Genomic DNA, 20,029 nt, shown 5'->3' on the forward strand with positions numbered 1-20,029 from the left:
TGGTGCCGCCAACCATAGCAGAACATCACAAACCTGAAACATTATCCTGTAACATTACAATACGTATTGCAAGTCACAAGGAAGACTGGGCCAGAGAGCATGGAGCCTGATGGTCATGTCATTGCTACCCAGGTTTCAGAAGAAACAAGAAAGCACAGACACCATTGTTGGTACATGAGATGCTCTTTGCATACAAGAGACAATGAAGCACTAAGAGTAGTCGGAATGCCATTTGGGAGCTGGGTAACGTAAGGCGAATAACCTCATCTATAAAATGGGGATAGTGAGGGATCCCTGGGTGGCGCAGTGGTTTAGCGCCTGCCTTTGGCCCAGGGCGCGATCCTGGAGACCTGGGATCGAATCCCACGTCAGGCTCCCGGTGCATGGAGCCTGCTTCTCCTTCTGCCTATGTCTCTGCCTCTCTCTTTCTCTCTCTCTCTCTCTCTGTGTGTGACTATCATAAATAAATAAAAATTAAAAATAAAAATAAAAAAAATAAAAATTAAAAATTAAAAAAAAAAATGGGGATAGTGAGTCAGTGGGCAGTTCTCTGTTCTCACTTTGCTTGGAATCTTGACAGAATTTACCACCGCTGACCAAGTCTTTCTTGAAACATCTCTCAGCCTCTAGGACACACAGGATATTCTTCCCACCTCACAGGTTACTCCTCCTCAGTCTTCTCTACTGGCTCACTTCTATGACTTTCAAAAGCTGGAGTGTTCCAGGAATCCCTCTTTGGTCCTCTTCTGTCTGTATTGTCTCCTTAGGCCATGTTATGAGAGAAACTGTGTCCCTCCTAAATTCATCTGTTGAAATCCTAATGCCCCAGGACCTCAGAAGGTGACTGGATTTGGTGATAGAGTCTTTATTTAAAGAGGTAATCAAGTTAAAATGAGGTTGTCAGGGTGGGCCCTACCCCAGTATGACTGGTGTCCTCATAAAAAGAAGAGGCTAGGAGACAGACACACACAGAGAGATGAGCATGTGAAGAAGACACAAGCATCTACAAGCCAAGGAGAGAGGCCTTAAAAGAAACCAATCCCACCAACACCTTGATCTTGGACTTCTAGCCTGCAGAATCATGAGAAAATAAATTTGTGTTATATGAACACCCAGCCTGTGGTACCTTGTTATGGCAGCGCTACCAAATTAATACTGTTCATCTCTACTGATGGGTAGAGTGATAGGTGCTATCTGACGATATTCAAATTTCCACCTACAGCCCAGATCTCTTCCCAGAACCCCAGCTATGTATGTCCAATTGCCTTTTCTGAAATCTTGACTTAGAGGTCTGATAGGTATCTCAAACTTAACACACCCCAAACAGAATTATGACTGTCTGTAAGTCTCCCGTGACCCCATCACTTTCCAAGTCTGTCCATCTCAGGAAGTGGCACAGCAACCCTTACAGTTGGGTAACCGAAAACTTCCTTCCCTTTCACTCCGTATCCAATTACAAACAGTAATTCCTAGAAGAACCAACCTCAAAACTATACCCCAAATGTGACTTCTTCTCTCAATTCCCTTTTCTACCATCCTCATCCAAGTCGTCAACAATCTCCCCTAGACTACCAGAATAATCTGAGCCAGCCCCTTGCCCTCTCCCCCATTTCTGCCCTTCGCTCCACAGAGCAGCCAAAACGAGCTTTCGATATCCTAAATCAGGCCATATTCCTTTCTGCTTTAAATCCATGTTTACCTTTGTAACTAAATTAAAATCCCAACTTCTTGTTAGGACCTGTGGCTTGTCCTGTCACCACATCCCTCATTCCAGCCATACTGGCCTTCTTTCTTTCCTTCAAGTTTGTTCCTTTCTATACCCTCATTTTGAAATGTTCTTTTCCCAGACCTCCAGTCTTAGTGAAAGCATCACCTTCTCAGAGACATTCTCTGGCATTCTAGCTAATACATCACCCTGGATCACTCTCTATATTACCTTGTCACAGCACTTTTAGGTCATTTTGCAATGGTTACTTGTTTCATGTCTGCCTCCTCTCATGAGAGTAAGCTCCTGGAGGGTGGTAACTCTTTCTGATTTACTGCTTTTCCCTAACACTTACAACAGTGCCTGGCACATTTATGGACTGGCTGTCACTTTCTTTATTCTAGTCATGGGAGAAGGGACATTCAAAACGCATTCACAACTTACTCTCTTGCTGTTTCAGGGCAGCATCTCCAGATACAAATTTTGGAAATAACATATCAAGCAGAAAGGTAAGCTCAAGCAAGGATACTGAATGAAGAAAGTACACTGGATTTGAGAAAACAGCAAACTAGCAGATCTGGGTAGAAACCAAATAATGCATGGAGGATACGGGAAATAAAGCTGACAAGGTAGGCTGGGGCAGGTAGACAGGAACCTTCTCTGTTCATACCTAAACACACCCTAAAAAACTCTTCTTTTCCTGAATGTGACCTTTTCCTCAGGCTTCAACCCTTTCTACAATTCAGTCTCCTTAGGACCCAATTTTTATATGATTTTTTATAGCTGGATAAGATTAGAAAAGCTACCTTACAATTTCAATGGTTCTTTTTCCAAAACAACTTTATTGAGATAATTCATACATCTTACCCACTTATGCATATAATTCAAGGGTTTCTTTTAACATATTCAGAGTTATGTAACCATCACCACAATCAATTTTGGAACATTTTCATTACCCCAAAAAGAAACTCCATACTCACAGCAGTCTCTCATTTCTCTCCATTCCTCACCCGCTCCCCCCCCCCACCGGAAACCACTACTCTACTCTCTGTCTTTATAGATATATTTCTTCTAGACATTTCATATAAATGGCATCATATGTATGTGGTCTGCAGCTTCTTTCACTTAGCATAGTGTTTTCAAGATTCATGCATGTTGCAGAATGTATCAGTGCTTCCTTCCTTTCTTTGGCCAAATAATATTCCATTATATATATATACCACATTTTATTTACCCATTCATCACTCAATGAACATTCAATGGTTGGTTTTAGATATTTTCCCCGTGTCTTCCAAATCAGGCTAATGACTATGTTAACGGCTTTTGTTAGCAATACCCATCTCTCTTCAACTGTCTTCCCTTTTCGAGTCTTGAGCAAAAGGTTTCAGATCTTTTCTCTAAATAATTTGAAATTCATTTCCCTAAAATCTAAAGCACAGTTCTCCAACTCTTCCCAAATAGGTAAGAATTCCAGAACTCAAACAGATAAACCAAAGAACTAAATTCCACGCTTTCAGCAGAGTAAATCATACAACATAGTTCTAGTGGTCTAAAAGGCTTCTGCAATGGCTGGATCTTCTTCTCTGATAGTTAAGAGATCAATACCCAAAAACTTATATTTTACTTACTCAGCAAATATTTTTTAAAGATTTCCATGTGACGTTTGAATAGGTTACCTGGTACGGACTCAAGAAAATCAGTTACATAGGTCTTTCTCTGAACTTTTTTTTTTTTTTTAAGATTTTATTTATGTATTCATGAGAGACAGAGAGAGACAGAGACAGAGAGGCAGAGACACAGAGGGAGAAGCAGGCTCCCTGCAGGAAGCCAAAGGCAGATGCCCAACCGCTGAGCCACCCAGGCGTCCCATTTCTCTTAATTTTTTACTCGATAAAAATTCCATCCTTATGTTCGATTACTGTACGAATGCATAATTTTCAAGATAACTTTTTTTGAGGTTTTATTTTCTGAATTTTGAGCAAGGAATCACATGATACTTTTTTTTTATGGGCAACAAATCTTGTCAATCCCTAGATGTTTCCTATTACTTCACTATATTGTAACTCCAAATAACCTTCTTTTCCACAGGTAATACTGGGGAGAGGGGGTACCCCAAATCAGTATCATGGAGGCTGACTCTCATCTGCACTGTGTCTTTTCTTCTATCCTTCACCCCCCTCCACAAAGCTTCAGACAAGGTGTTCTCAAGCATACTCCTGCATCCTTATCTTGGCTCACATAATCACCCCTTAAAATACACACTTCCTTCTCTTCAGTCATCTAAAACCTATCATTCCTTCACAATTTATCTCAATGAGTGACACATTAAAGCACCTAAGCCAGTTCTAGGCATGTATTTCTAGCATGCTACAGTAGAAAGAACAAATAATTTAGAATTACTCTTCAGTTTGAAACCAAGCTGCAATTTACTACATGACCACTGGAAATTTACTTAGCCTTGCTAAGCCTGTTTCTTCCTCTGTAAAGCAGGCAAAATAATTCAGACTACTACAGGTTTCTTGGAAAAATTAAATGAAACAAACCAGAAACTGCCAAGCACAGTCACCAGCAGATAACATTTAATATTTGCTAGTAACTTTTTTTCCTCCATAAAGTCTTATTTGACCACCCAATCTTAATGATCATTCTGTACCAATGCACAAATAATGAATACTTACCATGAACAAACAGTAAGGGACCAATCTCTCTGTTCAGGCTACTAGCACTACTAAATACAATCATTCAGAAAGTCTAATTTCCTTGTATGTTTCTTGTTGACTTGTAGACTTAAGCCTATTTCAAAAACAGAAACTGGGACAGCCCCGGTGGCTCAGCGGTTTAGCACCTGCCTTCGGCCCAGGGTGTGATCCTGGAGACCGGGATCGAGTCCCACGTCGGGCTCCCTGCATGGAGCCTGCTTTTCCCTCTGCCTGTGTCTCTGCCTCTCTGTGTGTGTGTGTGTGTGTATCTCTCATGAATAAATAAATAAATAAAATCTTTAAAAAAAAGAAAAACAGAAACTGTTCTAAAGAGAATCTCCATTTATACTTCATCAAAGCAGGAAGCCCCTACCAATGACAACCCTGCAAAGAAAAAACCACAAAGAGAGGCTCTTCCCTTACCTTGTGAGTTATCCATTCTCTTCCATACTGGTATACGTTGTTAGCTGCAGAATTGAGGGCTCTTTGGACTACTTGAGCCTCAGGAAGCCAACTAATTTAAAATTAAAAAAAAAAAGAAAGAAAAAATTAAAACTAGTACATTTTTAATGTACTGTATCAATAACTCTTAGAATTCCATGTATTTAAAACAATCAGTAACTGACAAATTATTGATCAGTCATCACACATGGATACAAATGAATCACATGCAGGAGTCCTTGACTTCAAGCCTAAACACTTAATTCTACTATTCGAGATTCCCTTCAAGCTTTCCGTAACTTTTAGACTCACTTCCCCCACAACCTCCCTTTCATTCTGCTCTGCCTGGTTTCTCTGTCCATACATGTCCTGGGTCATTGCCTTAGCACCAGTAGAAGTGGTTCTGGGTCACTAGGATAGTCAATATCTGGGACAATGGTTCTCAAAGTATGGTCCATGAACCAACAGCATCATAACTGCCTGGAAACCTGTTAGTCATGCAAATTCTTGGGCCCAGGTCCAGACCTACTAAAAAAGAAACTGGGCTGGGGCTAACAAGCTCTGAAAGTGATTCTGATACATGCTGAAATTTGAGAACCGCTGATCTAAGAAACTAAGCAAAGAAATGAGAGAGAAAAAAGGAAAATTAAGAGGGTGAATCACTGTTTTCAATTTTTTACCCACTGAAGATCTTTTTCTTTAAGATGTGAGGAACTCCTGAGCCGAGTTTCAGCTATACAAGGAGCTGCATCTACAAGCTTCACTCTTTGCACCATGAGAGACAGCCTCCCTCCCCGCAATCCTGTTAACTACACAGGCTGTATCACCTGCCTTAATCAGTAACACACATATGCCCCAAGTTTTGTACACTAGAGATGTTGACATTCACAAATTTAATAGTCCTGATTTCAACTATCCATGAGTGATGACCAAAGATCAAGGCAAGCAGTAACTAAATACTTTCCTGAGGCCTAAATATGACACACGCTACAAAGCTGGCTTATGAGAAAGAATCAATAGTCAAGTCAAATGTGTAATGTACTCAATTTACAGAAATTTTAATATACTTGTAGTAATTTATATAGTAAATCAGAAGTGATAATTTGCTTCTGTGTGTGTGCAAGAGGGACAGAGAGAGACACATGGTCATAAAGAGAAAAAGCCAACTGCCTCTGACAGCCAGAAAAGTGATGCCTAGGAAAGCATTTGTCTGTAACCAGAGAAAAAGGCACTTGGAGGCATTAGAAAGTGAAATGTCAAATTGGTAATGGTTTTAATCTTTAATATTAACCAGTTCTTCCTACACTCCAAATAAAATATTCCTGAAACTTTTGGCAAATTCTCAAATATTTCTCAACAAGTGAAGACAAAACTTTAGAGCTGATTATAAATGTAATAATCTAACTATGAAAATGTGAACAGGAAATTGAGATCTTTAAATAGAGATGGGATTTGGGAGAAATTAAGTAGCTCTTAAATTACTCTAGTATTTAGAGGTTCATCAGTGCTTTGAAGGAACTGCTGAATATTTTCAGTTTTCTGGCATGACATTTTATGGGGAAAATTATAACCTCTAGTGTTAAAGTATGGGGATTCATATTAATATTTGAATAGATCTTTAATGACTAACAAGTGTCTATTAGGCCTGATAAATTCTTGCTGGCTGTGAAAACACTTTGCCAACATGTACACACAGGTGTCCTAAGAGCCACAGATAGGAAGAGCTGTCTTGAGGCCAAGTCAAAGATCTTGGCTCTGTCCAGATCACATGAGTGCCCTCTAGGAGACAAAGGGCCAAAAACACTTGAGCAACCTTGGCTGAGACAAGGTGGATGTGCCTTGACCTTATACCAATCAAAGCCATTCAATAACTCTTGTACCCTAAGAGGGATCCCTCAGGAGAAATCAAGTTCCTACAAACTGACCCGGACTACCCCAATCTTCCTGGTTAATCTGTATCAAGATATGACCTACAAAGAGAAAAAAACAATTAAAAACAACTTAGCTTAGCCTGGATTCCTCCCAAGTAATAGAAGGGGGAAGTCACATTCAGTATCATTTTAATGCCATCTCCTAATGAGGGTCATGAGAATCAACAGGCTTGAGACTAGTTCACAGAAAGTAGGACATGGACTCCAAGTGAACAGAACCATCCGAGGCAAGAATTAAGATGTGCTCCACCTTCAACTTTATTTTCTATGAAGCTCTGTAAAGATGACCCTGTCCTGTCTTTGTCACCAAACACACTCACCAAACACACTCATGGGAAGTCGAGGTACCTACTCAGGGTGTAAAAATGTGCACTACATTGGAAGAAAGTGTACCTGATCAATTTTTTCTTTTTAATGATATATTTATTTATTTGAGAGAAAAAGTATGTGTATGTGCGCTTCTGAACAGGGGCAGGGGCAGAGGGAGATGGAGTGGGAGAAGAGCAGACTCCCCGGTGAATGGGGAGTCCAATACCAGGCTTGACCTCAGGACCTGGAGATCATGACCTGAGTGTAAACCAAGAGTTGGTCACTTAACCGACAGAGCTACCCAGGCACCCCTGACCCATTCTTAACTCTTTCTCCTCCATTAGGTATACACATGTGAATTTTCCACAAAGTCAACTGCCATCTTCAGAACAGGAATCCACTGAGTACTCAGACTTCAAGAGCCATTAGTATTCATATCCACCTCCATTAATCTGCTACAAAAGAATCACACTTTTCACAAATCATCAAAGTCTAAACAGCTTTTAAAAACCTTCATACATGGGACACCTGGCTCAGTCAGTTGGGCATCTAACTCTTGGTTTCAGCTCAGGTCATGATCTCAGGGTTTTGAGATTAAACCCCAAGTCGGGGTCCTGCTCAGCACAGAGTGTACTTGGGATTCTCTCTCTCTCCCTCTGCCTCTCCCCCAGCTCACATGTGCTTAAATAAAATAAATCTTAAAAAAAGAAAAGAAACCTTCCTATATGGAATATTACACAGTAATAAAAGGGAACACACTAGCAATACATACAACATCTTCATTGAATTTCAACAGAATTATGCTGTAGATCTGGCTAAAAAGGGCCGGCATGAGGAAGCCTGTGGTTATGGAAGAGCTATGTATCTTGATGGTCTTGATAGCTTACAGGAAGCTACACATGATAAAACCGCAAACACACACACACACATACACACAAATGTCCATTTCCTAGTTTTGTTATTGTATTATAGTAATGCAAGATGACATTAGAGGAGGTGGCATGAAGAGTCCATGGGACCTCCCCATGGACTCTTTCTTTGCCAGGCCCTGTGAATCCAGAAGTATTTCAAATTTTAAAAATGAAAACAAGTATTTTTTATTATTTCTTAATATTTTAATTATTTGAAAGGGAGAGAGAGAGAGAACAGCAGGGGGAGGGGCACAGGGAGAGAGAGGAAGCAGACTCCCCACTGAGCAGGGAGCCCAAAATGGGACTCGATCCCAGGACCCTGAGATCATTACCTGAGCTAAAGGTGGACACTTAACTGATGGAGCCACCCAGGCGCCCCAACAAGCAACTTTCTAAACTACTCTGATCTGGAGCTCCACAGATTATATGTGCCTTCAATTTTGTAGCAGAGATAGTCCTATTGCAATAGAAAACCAGTACAGAGGGGCTCTAGACTTGTTTCCACTACAGAAGAATAACCACTGAAGAAGGGGGGCCACTGAGATATCAAGGCTGCCAATCTTTTAACTTCAAGCCAGATCTCTCTCCTGAACTACACACCAACATAGCCAATGGCCTACTGGATGCTTACACTTATCATTGGCACTTCAGACTCAACAAGTAAAAAAGTGAATTCTTTCCCACCGTATCTGCTCCTCAATTTACTATGCTGGTGAATCTACCATCATCTTCTAACTTCCAAAACCAGAAACACAATGCTAGATTTTTTCCAACTATATCCAATTAATCACCAACTACCCACCTTAAGGTCTTATAAATCTGTCCATCCTGTTCATTTCCACAACTGTCCATAATTAAGGGCTTCATCATCTCTCATCTGGTTTACTCCAAATTTTAACTGGTCTAAAAGGCTCAAATCTTGTACCCTGTCATGTTTTCTCCACAGTACAGAGGGAAACATTATTCTAGAATGAGTCTGTTTATGCCACTTCTCTTCTTCTATCTTTAATCAAGATAATGAACATTATCACTCTCGAGTTTCCTTGTGCCTCTATGTACTCCTTTCCCAGAGTCCACTCCTACCCACAGACAACCACTGATCCTTCTGTCACTATAGATTAGTTTGCATTTCCTAGAACTTAGCATAAATGGAATCACATTGTATTTTTTTTGTCTGACTTCTTTCACTATAACTATTTTGAGATTCATCCATGCTGCTACATATACAGTTCATTTTTATTTAATCCTAAGGATCATTCCTTTGTACAGATATACAATTTGTAACTAACCAGAAACACTAAGGACAAACACTTTGAGTATGCTGTGGATAACAGGAGATAAGTGCAGAGAAATATATTGTGAAAGACATCCTTTTAAGGATATTCAAATATATTTTTTTTTAAGATTTATTTATTTATTTATGATAGACAGAGAGAGAGAGGCAGAGGGAGAAGCAGGCTCCCTGCCGGGAGTCCGACGCGGGACTCGATCCCGGGACTCCAGGATTGCGCCCCGGGCCAAAGGCAGGCACCAAACTGCTGAGCCACCCAGGGATCCCCTCAAATATGATTCTAACCAAATTCAAGAAATGTCCAAGCAGGTTTTACATAAAGGAATAAAGTCAGTTGAAAGGAGACAATTAAGCTACATCTCAATTTACAGCCTTAAAATTGGCAGGATATTTCCTACTTAAATTTAAATTAGTGCCTATCCTGGAGTCAGTAAAAAAAAAAAAACAAAAAAACAGGCCATACATTTGTCATCAAATTCAATACAGTGACATAAAATCTCTCACAAAAGCCAAATTAAGCAAGTACACAAAAAGATCCTCTAAGAAACACCTGGGTGGCTCAGTCAGTTCAGCATCTGCTTTCAGCTCAGGTCATGATCCCAAGGTCCTGGATGGAGCCCCAAAGTCGGGCTCCCTGTCCAGCGGGAAACCTGCTTCTCCCTCTCCCTCTGCCACTTCCCCTGCTTGTGCTCTCTCTCTCTCTCAAATAAATAAATAAAATATTTTAAAGAGAGAGAGAGAGAGTCCTATAAGGCAGAGGTTGGCAGATTTCTTCCGTAAAGGGCCAGAGAGTAAATATTTGAGGCTACTGGGGACATAAAACCTGTGTTATAACTACTCCATTCTACCTTTTCTTGCAGCCCCAAAACAGCCATAGACAGTAGGTAAACGAATGGCTATGGGTTTGTTTCAATTAAACTTTACAGAAACACGGGGCTGGATTTGGCCTTGAGCCACAGACTGCCAACCCTGCCTATACAATACAATACAATGTGAGGGCATCTGGGTGGCTCAGTCCATTAAGCATCGGACTCTTGGTTTCAGCTCAGGTCATGATCTCAGGGTAGCAAGATCAAGCCCTCCATCCGGGTCTGCACTCCACTGCGGGTCTGCTCGGGATTCTCTCCCTATCCCTCTGCCCCTCCTCCCAGTCACGCTCTCTAAAATAAATAAATCTTTAAAATGACACGATGTGGAAAAACCGCTGACCTTACCACTGGGGGATTATCTCAATTTGCTTAACCTTTGATCCTGATTCCTCATCTGTGAAATGAGAACAGTCTCTTCAACCTCCTCAGTCACTGTGAGGAACACAGGACACAGCTGAAAATGCTTTGCAAACCATAAACATATTATAAACTGTAAATCTCAATTCAAATATAAAGACATTTACCATAAACTGTTTCCAAAATCTTAGGTACTTCCCTCTCCCTCATCCCCCAATACATGCCATTCTTATACAGCAATGACAACAGTCATCAAAGCTTTTCTCTTCCAAAGTAGCTGCATCAGTGAAGATCAATTTCATCCAAATACATAATGAACCTAGGACATCCATTTCTATTTTTGCCAAAATAATATTCTTACTTTGCCCACTCAGGGTGATTTGCTAGAGTCTCATTTATCAAATTGCTTGTGACTTCAATCATGTGTACACTCTCTTGATGTACCTGTATTATGGATAGGAGAGAAAAGAATCTCAATAAAAAATAAGCCAAATTTAACATTTTTTATACTACTATTGGAACAATGCTTTTAGAAACAAATAATTACACATCTTAGTTTCAATTAGTTTAGAAACCTGTACTGAACAGCTATTATACATAATGCCCTATGACACTCACTATGGAAAATAAAAAGTACACAATAGCTCCCTGACTTCAAGAAGCTCAACAACTTCAGGAAAAATTATATAAAAAGATACATCTAAATACTTATACACAAGACAAGCACATTCAGTTCACACACACACGTGTCTGCAGCATAAGTAACCAATATCAACACTGCATAAGCTTAAAGAATTATGATGCAGTGTGAAACACAAGAAAATAAGGAATTCTATAAGGTTTCTGAGTTTAAAAAAAAAAAAAAAAAGCCAGCTGAAACTGCATCTCAGAATTTACCAAGAAAATAAGGAATTCTATAAGGTTTCTGAGTTAAAAAAAAAAAAAAAAAAAAAAAAAGCCAGCTGAAACTGCATCTCAGAATTTACCAACAAAACGAGGGGAATAGGGATGCATGGATCAGTCAGTTAAGTGCCCGACTACTGATTTCAGTGATCTCAGGGCTGAGACTGAGCCCCAAGTCAGGCTCCCCACTCAGCATGGAGTCGGCTTCAGATTCTCTCTCTCCCCCTCTGAATTAATTAGCTAATTAATTTTTTAAAACAGGAGAGGGATAAAAAGAAACAAGTCAGTTTCAGAGAACATTCTCTGAATTTTACTATTTTTAAATTAGGCACACTGAGCATATAATTTATCCTGGTGCATTCCATGTTTACTCGAAAGAACATGATTCTCCTGTTGTCATTTCACATTGGTTGATAGTGTTTTTCAAGAGTTCTATATTCTTACTAATTTGCTATCTACTTATTCTCTCAATTATTGCAAGATGAGTATTACTGAATCCCTAACTACAATCACTGGTTTATCTATTTCTCCTTTTAATTCTGAATATTTTGCTTTACATATTTTAGAGCTCTACTGTTAAGAACATACTCATTTAAACTGCCATATCGTACTACAGAATCACCTCCTTTATCATAATGAAAAGCCCACATTTCTTGTCTTCAGTAATATTTAACTACATTGTCTAATATTAATATAATCACTCTACAACTCTTATGTTTACAGTTTGTGTGGTGTATCTTTTTTCATCCTTTTACTATCAACCTATCGCTTTGAATTTAAAGGTTAAATAACTTATAGATACCAATTAGCCAGAACTTGCTGTTCTATACCCAGTCTGAAAAATTTCTGCCACTTGATGATTTAATTGCCTCCCATCTAATATATGCATTGATACAACTGGATTTAGATTTGCCATTTTGTGATTTGCTTTCTGCCTCATCCCTATTGTTATTCTTTGTGTTAAGCAACTATTTTTTTTAGTATACCATTTAATTGCCTCTTAAAATCTGTTAGTGGTTGCTATTCATCTTAATCTTACCACATCTTTTTTTTTTTTTAAAGATTTTATTTATTTATTCATGAGAGACACAGAGAGAGAGGCAGAGACACAGGCAGAGGGAGAAGCAGGCTCCATGCAGGGAGCCCAATGTGGGACTCGATCCCTGGACCCCGGGATCACGTCCTGAGTCAAAGGCAGATGCTCAACTGCTGAGCCACCCAGGCATCCTGATTACTACATCTTAATTTGTCACAGACCACCTCAAGTTAATGGTGACTTCCAATAAAATATCTGTAAGAACTTCATACCACTATAATTGTTTCCCAGTCTTCTTTGGGCTATGGTTATGCATATATAGTTTCATCTCTGTGCATTATAAATTCTACAATACATTGTTACAACTTTTCTTTAAATAATTGTTGTTTAAATAAATTGAAAAAGGGAGAAAATAATTTTTATATATACCTACATATTTACCAAGTGCTCTTCACTCCTCCCTTTGGATAAAGTTAATTCTGGAGTCACTTCTCAGTCTGAAGGAATTCCTTTAGCATTCCTTATAGTGTGGGTCTGCTATTCACAAATTCTCAGTTTTGGTTATCTAGAAATACTTTTATTTTGGATTTACTTTTATAGTTTCACTGATTATAAAATTCATGGTTGCCCAGTTTTTTTATCCCCCCAAGACTGAATATATCATTCCAATGTCTTGTGATACTCACTGTTTATTATGAGAAGTCAGTCATTATTTATTTTGTTGTTCTCCTATGTGTGATGTGTAATTTTTCTCTTGCTTCCTTCAAGATTTTTTTTCTTTCTTTGGCTTTTACTAGTTTGACTATGATGAGTGTCTAGGTACAGTTTTGTTTTGTATAGATTTATTCCACTCAGCATTTGTTGAGCTTCTTGGCTATTTTAATGTTTTTCATCAAACTTCATACATTTTTGCCCATTATTTCTTCAAATATTTTTTCTAGTCTTCTCTTTCTCCTTTCATTTTTCTGGGATACCAATTCCATGTCTACTAGAATCTTTGATATTGTCCTACAAATGTTTGAGTCTCTCCTCATCCACCATTTAAAAAAATAAAAAAAATATTTTGTTCATCAAATTGGACATTTTCTACTGATCTTTCTTCAAATTCATTCATTTTATTTTCTGGATGTCAAATCTGCTGTAGAGCCTGTCTAGTAAATTTTTCATTTGTTATTGTTCTTTTCAGCTCTAGGATTTCTATTTGTTTCTGTTTTATAGTCTCCATTTCTATGTTGAGCACCTCTATTTGTTTACATGTTATTAGCATACTTACCTTTAATTTTTTTAAATATATTTATAATAGCTGCTAAATCCAACATCTTGGCTACTTAAATATCCACTTCTTTAGCTGCTTTCCTCCACCCCCCTCCAAGTCACACTTTGCTGTTTCTTTTGTGTCTAATAATTTCTGGTTAATAATTCCACATTTAGAAATGTGTTCTAACAACTCTGGATTTTGTTTTCTTCTTCTGAGAGCTGCTGTTTGCTTCAGTAAGCAATTAACTTATCTGTAGTCAAGCTACAAAATCTGCCTTCCCGGTCACTGATGTTTCTTTCTTTTTTTTTTTTTTTTTTTTTTACTGATGTTTCTGCTCAGTGTTTTTTATTATTATTTTTTTAAGGCCTAAAGCCTTCCCTTGATCCTGTATACCTTAGTGGTTAGCAAATGATTTTGGCAGAAATCATGCTCAGATACTTCATAATAGGAATCTTCATCCTCTGCAGCCTAAGATGTGTAAGAGTTGAGAAATGCAATCAAAGGCACAATTTGCAAATCCTCCCAGGTTTTCAATGTTCACAGGGCTCCTTGCAGGCTCCCATATATCAATTTAGGATATATGGTTTGTTAATCTTATTAATAAGCCATCCATGGCTCTCTTGCTTCCAGAATCACCCCTTTAATTTATAGCTGCTCTCCTGTCAGCCCCAAACCAAGTCTACCACCTCCCACAGGAAAAGCTGCAGGTTTCTGCTGCCTACCCAATGCGGGATGAGAAAAACTCCAAGCAAGAAAGCCACAAACTACCTGTTTCACCAGTTACAGTAACAGTTTTTAATGAGCAAATACTCCTCAAATCATTGCCTGATGGTTTTCCAATGCCCTGATATGTATTTTAGTAACTTTTTTGACGATTGATTGATTAATTGATTTATGCATGCAAGCAAGAGGAGGGACAGAGGGAGAAGGAGAAGCAGACTACCTGCTCTGTGGGGAGCCCAACACAGGGGTTAGTCTCCGGATCTTAGGATCATGATCTGAACCATGAGACACTTAACAGACTGAGCCACTCAAGTGTCAGAGGGTTTTTAATAATTTTATACTGTTTTGATCTTGCTTTCAGTGGAAAGGAATTATGACATCCTTGCCCTGGTATTACCCCAAGATGAAGCCAAAAAGGATTTTTTGATGAAGTAGATACAAAAGGAAAGAATGAAGTCAAGGATGATCCTGAAATTTTTCACCTACACAAGTAGAACTGAATGGTCATTTTCACCAAAATAGTTCTCCCATTCAAAGAAGCCACTTATTCTTCACTATCTCAATTTCTTCATCTGCCATCATATCTGAGCATTTTGGTAACAAAATTGAAATGCACATAAGAAAATATAAAGTAGGTAAATTCATGGCAAAACTCATAATGTAAAAATCATAAATAATTTAATCGTTATATATAACAAGGTAAGTTTTCCCTGGCAGCTTCTGCCAGCTTCTTATACATACTATAATTCTTTATTAAGTAGTCTTCATGCCCAGTATGGAGCCCAACGCAGGACTTGAAATTTACAACCCTGAGATCAAGACCTGAGCTCATACCAAGAGTGAGAGGCTTTAACTGACTGAGTCATGCAGCACCCCTGCATATACAATTCTAACAAGAGTTTTTTAATGGCAATAGTAATTGTTATACTCTACCTTTGCAGTCAGGAGTAGGGCTAAAAGAAGGGTTCCTATCACTAACAAAAATATGATGAAAATGCTTATTATTTTGTCTAACATCTTCTCCAACCAGATGATCATCTGCACAGAAACGAAAAAGAGAATTACTTATCTTTCAAGCACAACTTAATAAAAATGCATACATATTCAAATATCAAGACAAAATAGGATATTCAGCATTGCAAATCAAACTATGGCATAATGATTAAAGCAGTGAAAGCTGTAAGCAACTTCAGAAAATTAACTAATAGCATTAATTACTGTTGTTATACAGAGTTTATTATTCTAAGAAAAGGTAGTCAATTTGAACATAATTTATATTTACCTTTGAATTCCTATACAGTGGTATATTTACATTTCAAATTGTAATTTACAATCTGGTAAATATTCTAAATGAAATAAAATATTTAAATGAAAAATAATGATAATACATTAGCTGACCTCAAATCTCATGAAATTTTGCTGTCAATTAGCAAATATAGATGGTTTTAGAAAAAGTATGCCTCTAACAAAAGAGGTATACCCTAAATTATGTAGGCAAAATAGGAACAAATTAAAATAGGAATTACATTCAAAATATGGTTTTCCCTTTGATGCCATTAAGGTTATAAAAACAGTAATAATAAAAAATCTAATATTAAGGTAATGATAAGTATCAATTTCAGAATATTACCCTGGAGGCGGGGGAAGGTGAGGAGGTAGATGCTAAATCAGGAGGCATATAAAATGGGCTTTAATTATACAGTAACGCTTTATTAAGCTGGAGGACAGTTTCACTGATATTCTTTACATCTTTTTTATATTTGAAATATTTCATAACAAAATACTTTTTGAAATAGGATATTCCATTTGAAATTTCCATTCTGTTTAAAACATAAGCTTTAGGACAAATTGACTGTAAATAAAGAATAAACATTACCGTAATGCTTATTCCTTAATGAATAATTATAATTATGTTCTCCCTGAATACTCCCTAAAACAACATTCCATTTTGAGTATAACTTCTCTCATCTTTCACAATCACAAATAATCGTACATTTAAAAAGAATTTTTGTTTTCAGAATTTGTAATAATTCTGACAGATTTTTAAAATTCCTGCCATACAAAGCTACCATTTAACATTTCAAAAATAAAATCAAATAGAAACACCATACTGCACCCCTCAACCCCTACATAAACTACAGCATTGCTGAATAGGTTAGTCTTAATTTATATCTGAATTATGCTCTCCAGTGAGTTAAAACATACAAGAGCAAAGAATGGTGGTTAAAAACAAAACATGACTTCTAAAACATTTATTTCCCAATCCATGCTATAAGCTTGCATCCCTTTATCTTTTATGAAAGATAACTGTTACTAAGAGAGCAATGCTGCAGTGAACCCAAAGATTAAAAAGTTCATCTTTTCTCTTGACAATTACAGCTTCGAACAGAAGAGTTAATTTTCAGTGCATGCTACCAAAGCATCAGAGACAATGCAGAGATTAAAATAAAGTAGTAACAAGTTTCTAAGATATGGAAGGTCAGATGTCATATTTTGAATGTACATTTTAAAATCAATGAAACTGAAAAGTTTTACAATCAGAAACCATCTCTGCACATGGTTCTTGAGACAGTGTCCTGAGGAAAGAGCTAGTGTTGTATTGTTCCTCTTTGTATGTAGTTCCCAAGCCTGACAGTGCATGACGCATGGTAAAAGCTCAAATATATATATAAACAGACAAACATAAATAATTTCAGAATTAAGAACAGATTTGTATTCACAAATTAACAATTTCCAAAGATAACTTGGAAGCCCCAATTGTTTAAAAAAATGTCTATTCTGAAATACATTTTTTAATGTAAACATGCTTTATTTATAAAATATATCTAAATGTAAGTCTGGGTATTTCTCACATATAAAACATGGAATTCACAAACACATTAGGTATATTAACATGACAAAACCAAACTTTGTTTTTAAATCAGGGTAGAATTTTTCTATCAGAAGCCAAATAAAATACCCAAGGATTGGGGAAAATCCACACTAACAATTACCTAAAATAAAAATTTATTTTCAAGGGTAACAGTGAGGGTTAGATGTTTCATTCAAAGTTTAAAATAAATAAAACCATTTAGGATGCTCAGTACATCAACTAAAAAAGGTGGAGAGGGGGAATCTATTCACATTATGGCCAGCTAAGGTAAGGTAAAAATACAGAACAAAAAGGGAGACAGGTAAAGAGAGAGAAGACTGGGAAAGAAAGGGAAAGACTTATTAAAGAATAAAGAGTGATTTTCTTTAAAAAATCAAAACAAGGGCAGCCCGGGTGGTTCAGCGGGTTAGCGCTGCCTTCAGGCCAGGGCCTGATCCTGGAGACCCGGGATCGAGTCCCATGTCGGGCTCCCTGCATGGAGCCTGCTTCTCCCTCTGCCTGTGTCTCTGCCTCTGTGTGTGTGTGTGTGTCTCTCATGAATAAATAAGTAAAATCTTTAGATATAAATAAATAAAATAAATAAATAAAAAGCCAAAACAGGAGGGAAAAAAAGCATGGCTGGGGGTAGTTGGTGTATAGAACAAAGGACCAACTAATAAAAAAGAAACAACAAAGCGACAGAAAATTTACATAGAGGAAAAGAACTCCCAGAAAGAGTAAATGGAACAAGACTCTCAAGAAAACAGAAACTCAGACATAGAAGGAGAAATATGGATGTAAGAAGCAATGGAGAAGCAGAAGGTAATGGAGGAGAAAATTCCTAAAGAAATGCCAGGGGCAGATCCTGTGCCGTGCTCAGCTTTGGGCAGCAGGATCCACACCACCTGTCACCACTGCCATCAGCTGTCATTACTGCCTGCCTGTAGAAGCCACACTGTCCCTGGTGATCTCCCCGGCCCTCTATGCTCTGAGAAATTATTTTAGTTTTTAAACTTTATTTTCTTAAAGAGGAAGGGAGGTAATTTAAAAATGACATTCTGAATGTTTCAAGTGTGAAAGAAGGGCATACATTTTTTTAAATTTAGAGAAGTCAGTAAATGTATAGTATACTGCAAGACTTTGAAACTTCTAAACTGGCTTCATTTATAGCAAGCTATTAAGAGTGTATCGTTCCACTACTGAGCTTTCTCTTCTATTTCATTAGTCTGAGCCTGTAGGCTTCCATTTTGTTTTTGTTTTTTTTTAACCAAATTCTCATTGAGTCTTAGTGCAAATAATCAATACTAAAAAATAAAACAAGCCTTATGTCTCAATTAACCACAGATATGTTCTCTCTCACCCTCACTTCACTTGAATTAGTTTCCTAGTTCACCCCACTTGAACCTGAAATACCAAATACCCAGTGCTGCAAATTTTCTGACCTTGGATGTAATGTAAGAAAATAGACCTCAACTTATTTATGTGCTTTCCTGGAATGCACAGTCCCAGAACTTAAAGCAATTACTCCTGCTCTCCACCTATGCTACACCATGGAATCATCAAAGAAAGGAAATCGTCACTTGATCTCTTAGGAATCTTTTTAAACTGAGTCACAACTGATGAGCTACGAATTAGGCTCCTAAATTAGGTCATCTAACTCATGTAGCCCTGAAAGTTAAATCAAATTGAACCTAATGACTTTAGCTCTCCTTTTATCCCTTGAGGACAATTTCATTTCAATATACAAAAGCTGGAGAAATGTTAAAAACCACCTACTTTGATCAAAATAAGAAAATGTGACTTTTGTTTGCAACACTATCATTTGCCAAGGATTGAATTCATTTATTCATATTAGTTTTGCAGGGAATGGAGACACAGACAATAGCATATATGTTGATGGGGGCAGGGGGTGGGGTGGTCAGTTGGCAAGTGTATTTATCTTTTTATTTTACACAGTTTATTTTCAATTGAAAATTCAGAAGTTTAGGCATTGTCAAGTCTGCCTTTTCTTCTTCTTCAACAGAAAGAAGAAAATCCTAATCTCTACACTCAAAAGTGTAGAGATCTGGGATCCCTGAGTGGCTCAGCGGTTTAGCACCTGCCTTTGGCCCAGGGCGTGATCCTGGAGTCCCGGGATCAAGTCCCACGTCCGGCTCCCTGCATGGGACCTGCTTTTCCCTCTGCCTGTGTCTCTCTGCCTCTCTCTCTCTCTCTCTCTCTCTCTCTCTCTGTGTCTCATGAATAAATACATAAAATCTTAAAAAAAAAAAAAAAAGTGTAGAGATCTATTTCTAAGAAGTGCCACATCTTTCTTAAGGCCTGTATATTATTTCCACTGAAAATTTTAGAGTCTTGTTATGTTTAAATACAATACACATAAGTGTCATCTCTTGCTATCCATCCTAGGGATTTGATGAATTTAAGTCTACAACTACTATATGTGGACTACATGTCAGAAGTAAGGCACTCCTAATTTATCTGGATTAACCTTTATCGAAGTTATTAACAATGTACCTACTCCATGCAAATCATGTGAAGCATTCACCATACACACAACCTCATACCTTGGGAAATACATGAAATTAAAGGTCACAGACCAGGACTAGGATCTTTTTTAAGTTAAAAATGAAATCCTAGAATACTATCTTCAAAAAAAAAAAAAGTATATAAAATAACCAGCCAAGTGTATCAAATATTTCACAGATTTATCTTTTAAAAAAATTCCTGTCATTTAAGTAGCAATAA

General features: G+C 37.7%; 1 protein-coding gene and 1 long non-coding RNA gene across 9 annotated transcripts in view; one reads left to right on the plus strand and one right to left on the minus strand.

Moving 5' to 3' along the window:
• The window catches only part of LOC140641842 (uncharacterized), a 67,486-nt gene extending 47,957 nt beyond the window's left edge, over positions 1-19,529 (plus strand). For 2 of the 3 annotated variants that reach the window (XR_012038460.1, XR_012038458.1), the window contains exons 3-4: positions 2,166-2,334; positions 14,795-15,068. This is a non-coding gene — a long non-coding RNA (uncharacterized lncRNA). Of the gene's footprint in view, positions 1-2,165; positions 2,335-14,794; positions 15,069-19,307 lie in introns of those variants that run through there. The other variant, XR_012038459.1, reaches the window with a different exon arrangement.
• TMEM245 (transmembrane protein 245) overlaps positions 1-20,029 on the minus strand; it is a 102,514-nt gene that overhangs the window by 46,302 nt on the left and 36,183 nt on the right. For all 6 annotated transcript variants that reach the window (XM_072842255.1, XM_072842254.1, XM_072842253.1 and 3 more), the window contains 3 exons: positions 15,367-15,471; positions 10,875-10,957; positions 4,828-4,918 (listed from right to left, as the gene is read on the minus strand). In XM_072842255.1, coding sequence (XP_072698356.1) covers positions 4,828-4,918; positions 10,875-10,957; positions 15,367-15,471 — 279 coding nt within the window. The remainder of the gene's footprint in view (positions 1-4,827; positions 4,919-10,874; positions 10,958-15,366; positions 15,472-20,029) is intronic.

This window comes from Canis lupus, chromosome 10 (genome assembly GCF_048164855.1).
Source record: "Canis lupus baileyi chromosome 10, mCanLup2.hap1, whole genome shotgun sequence".
NCBI lineage: Eukaryota > Metazoa > Chordata > Mammalia > Carnivora > Canidae > Canis > Canis lupus.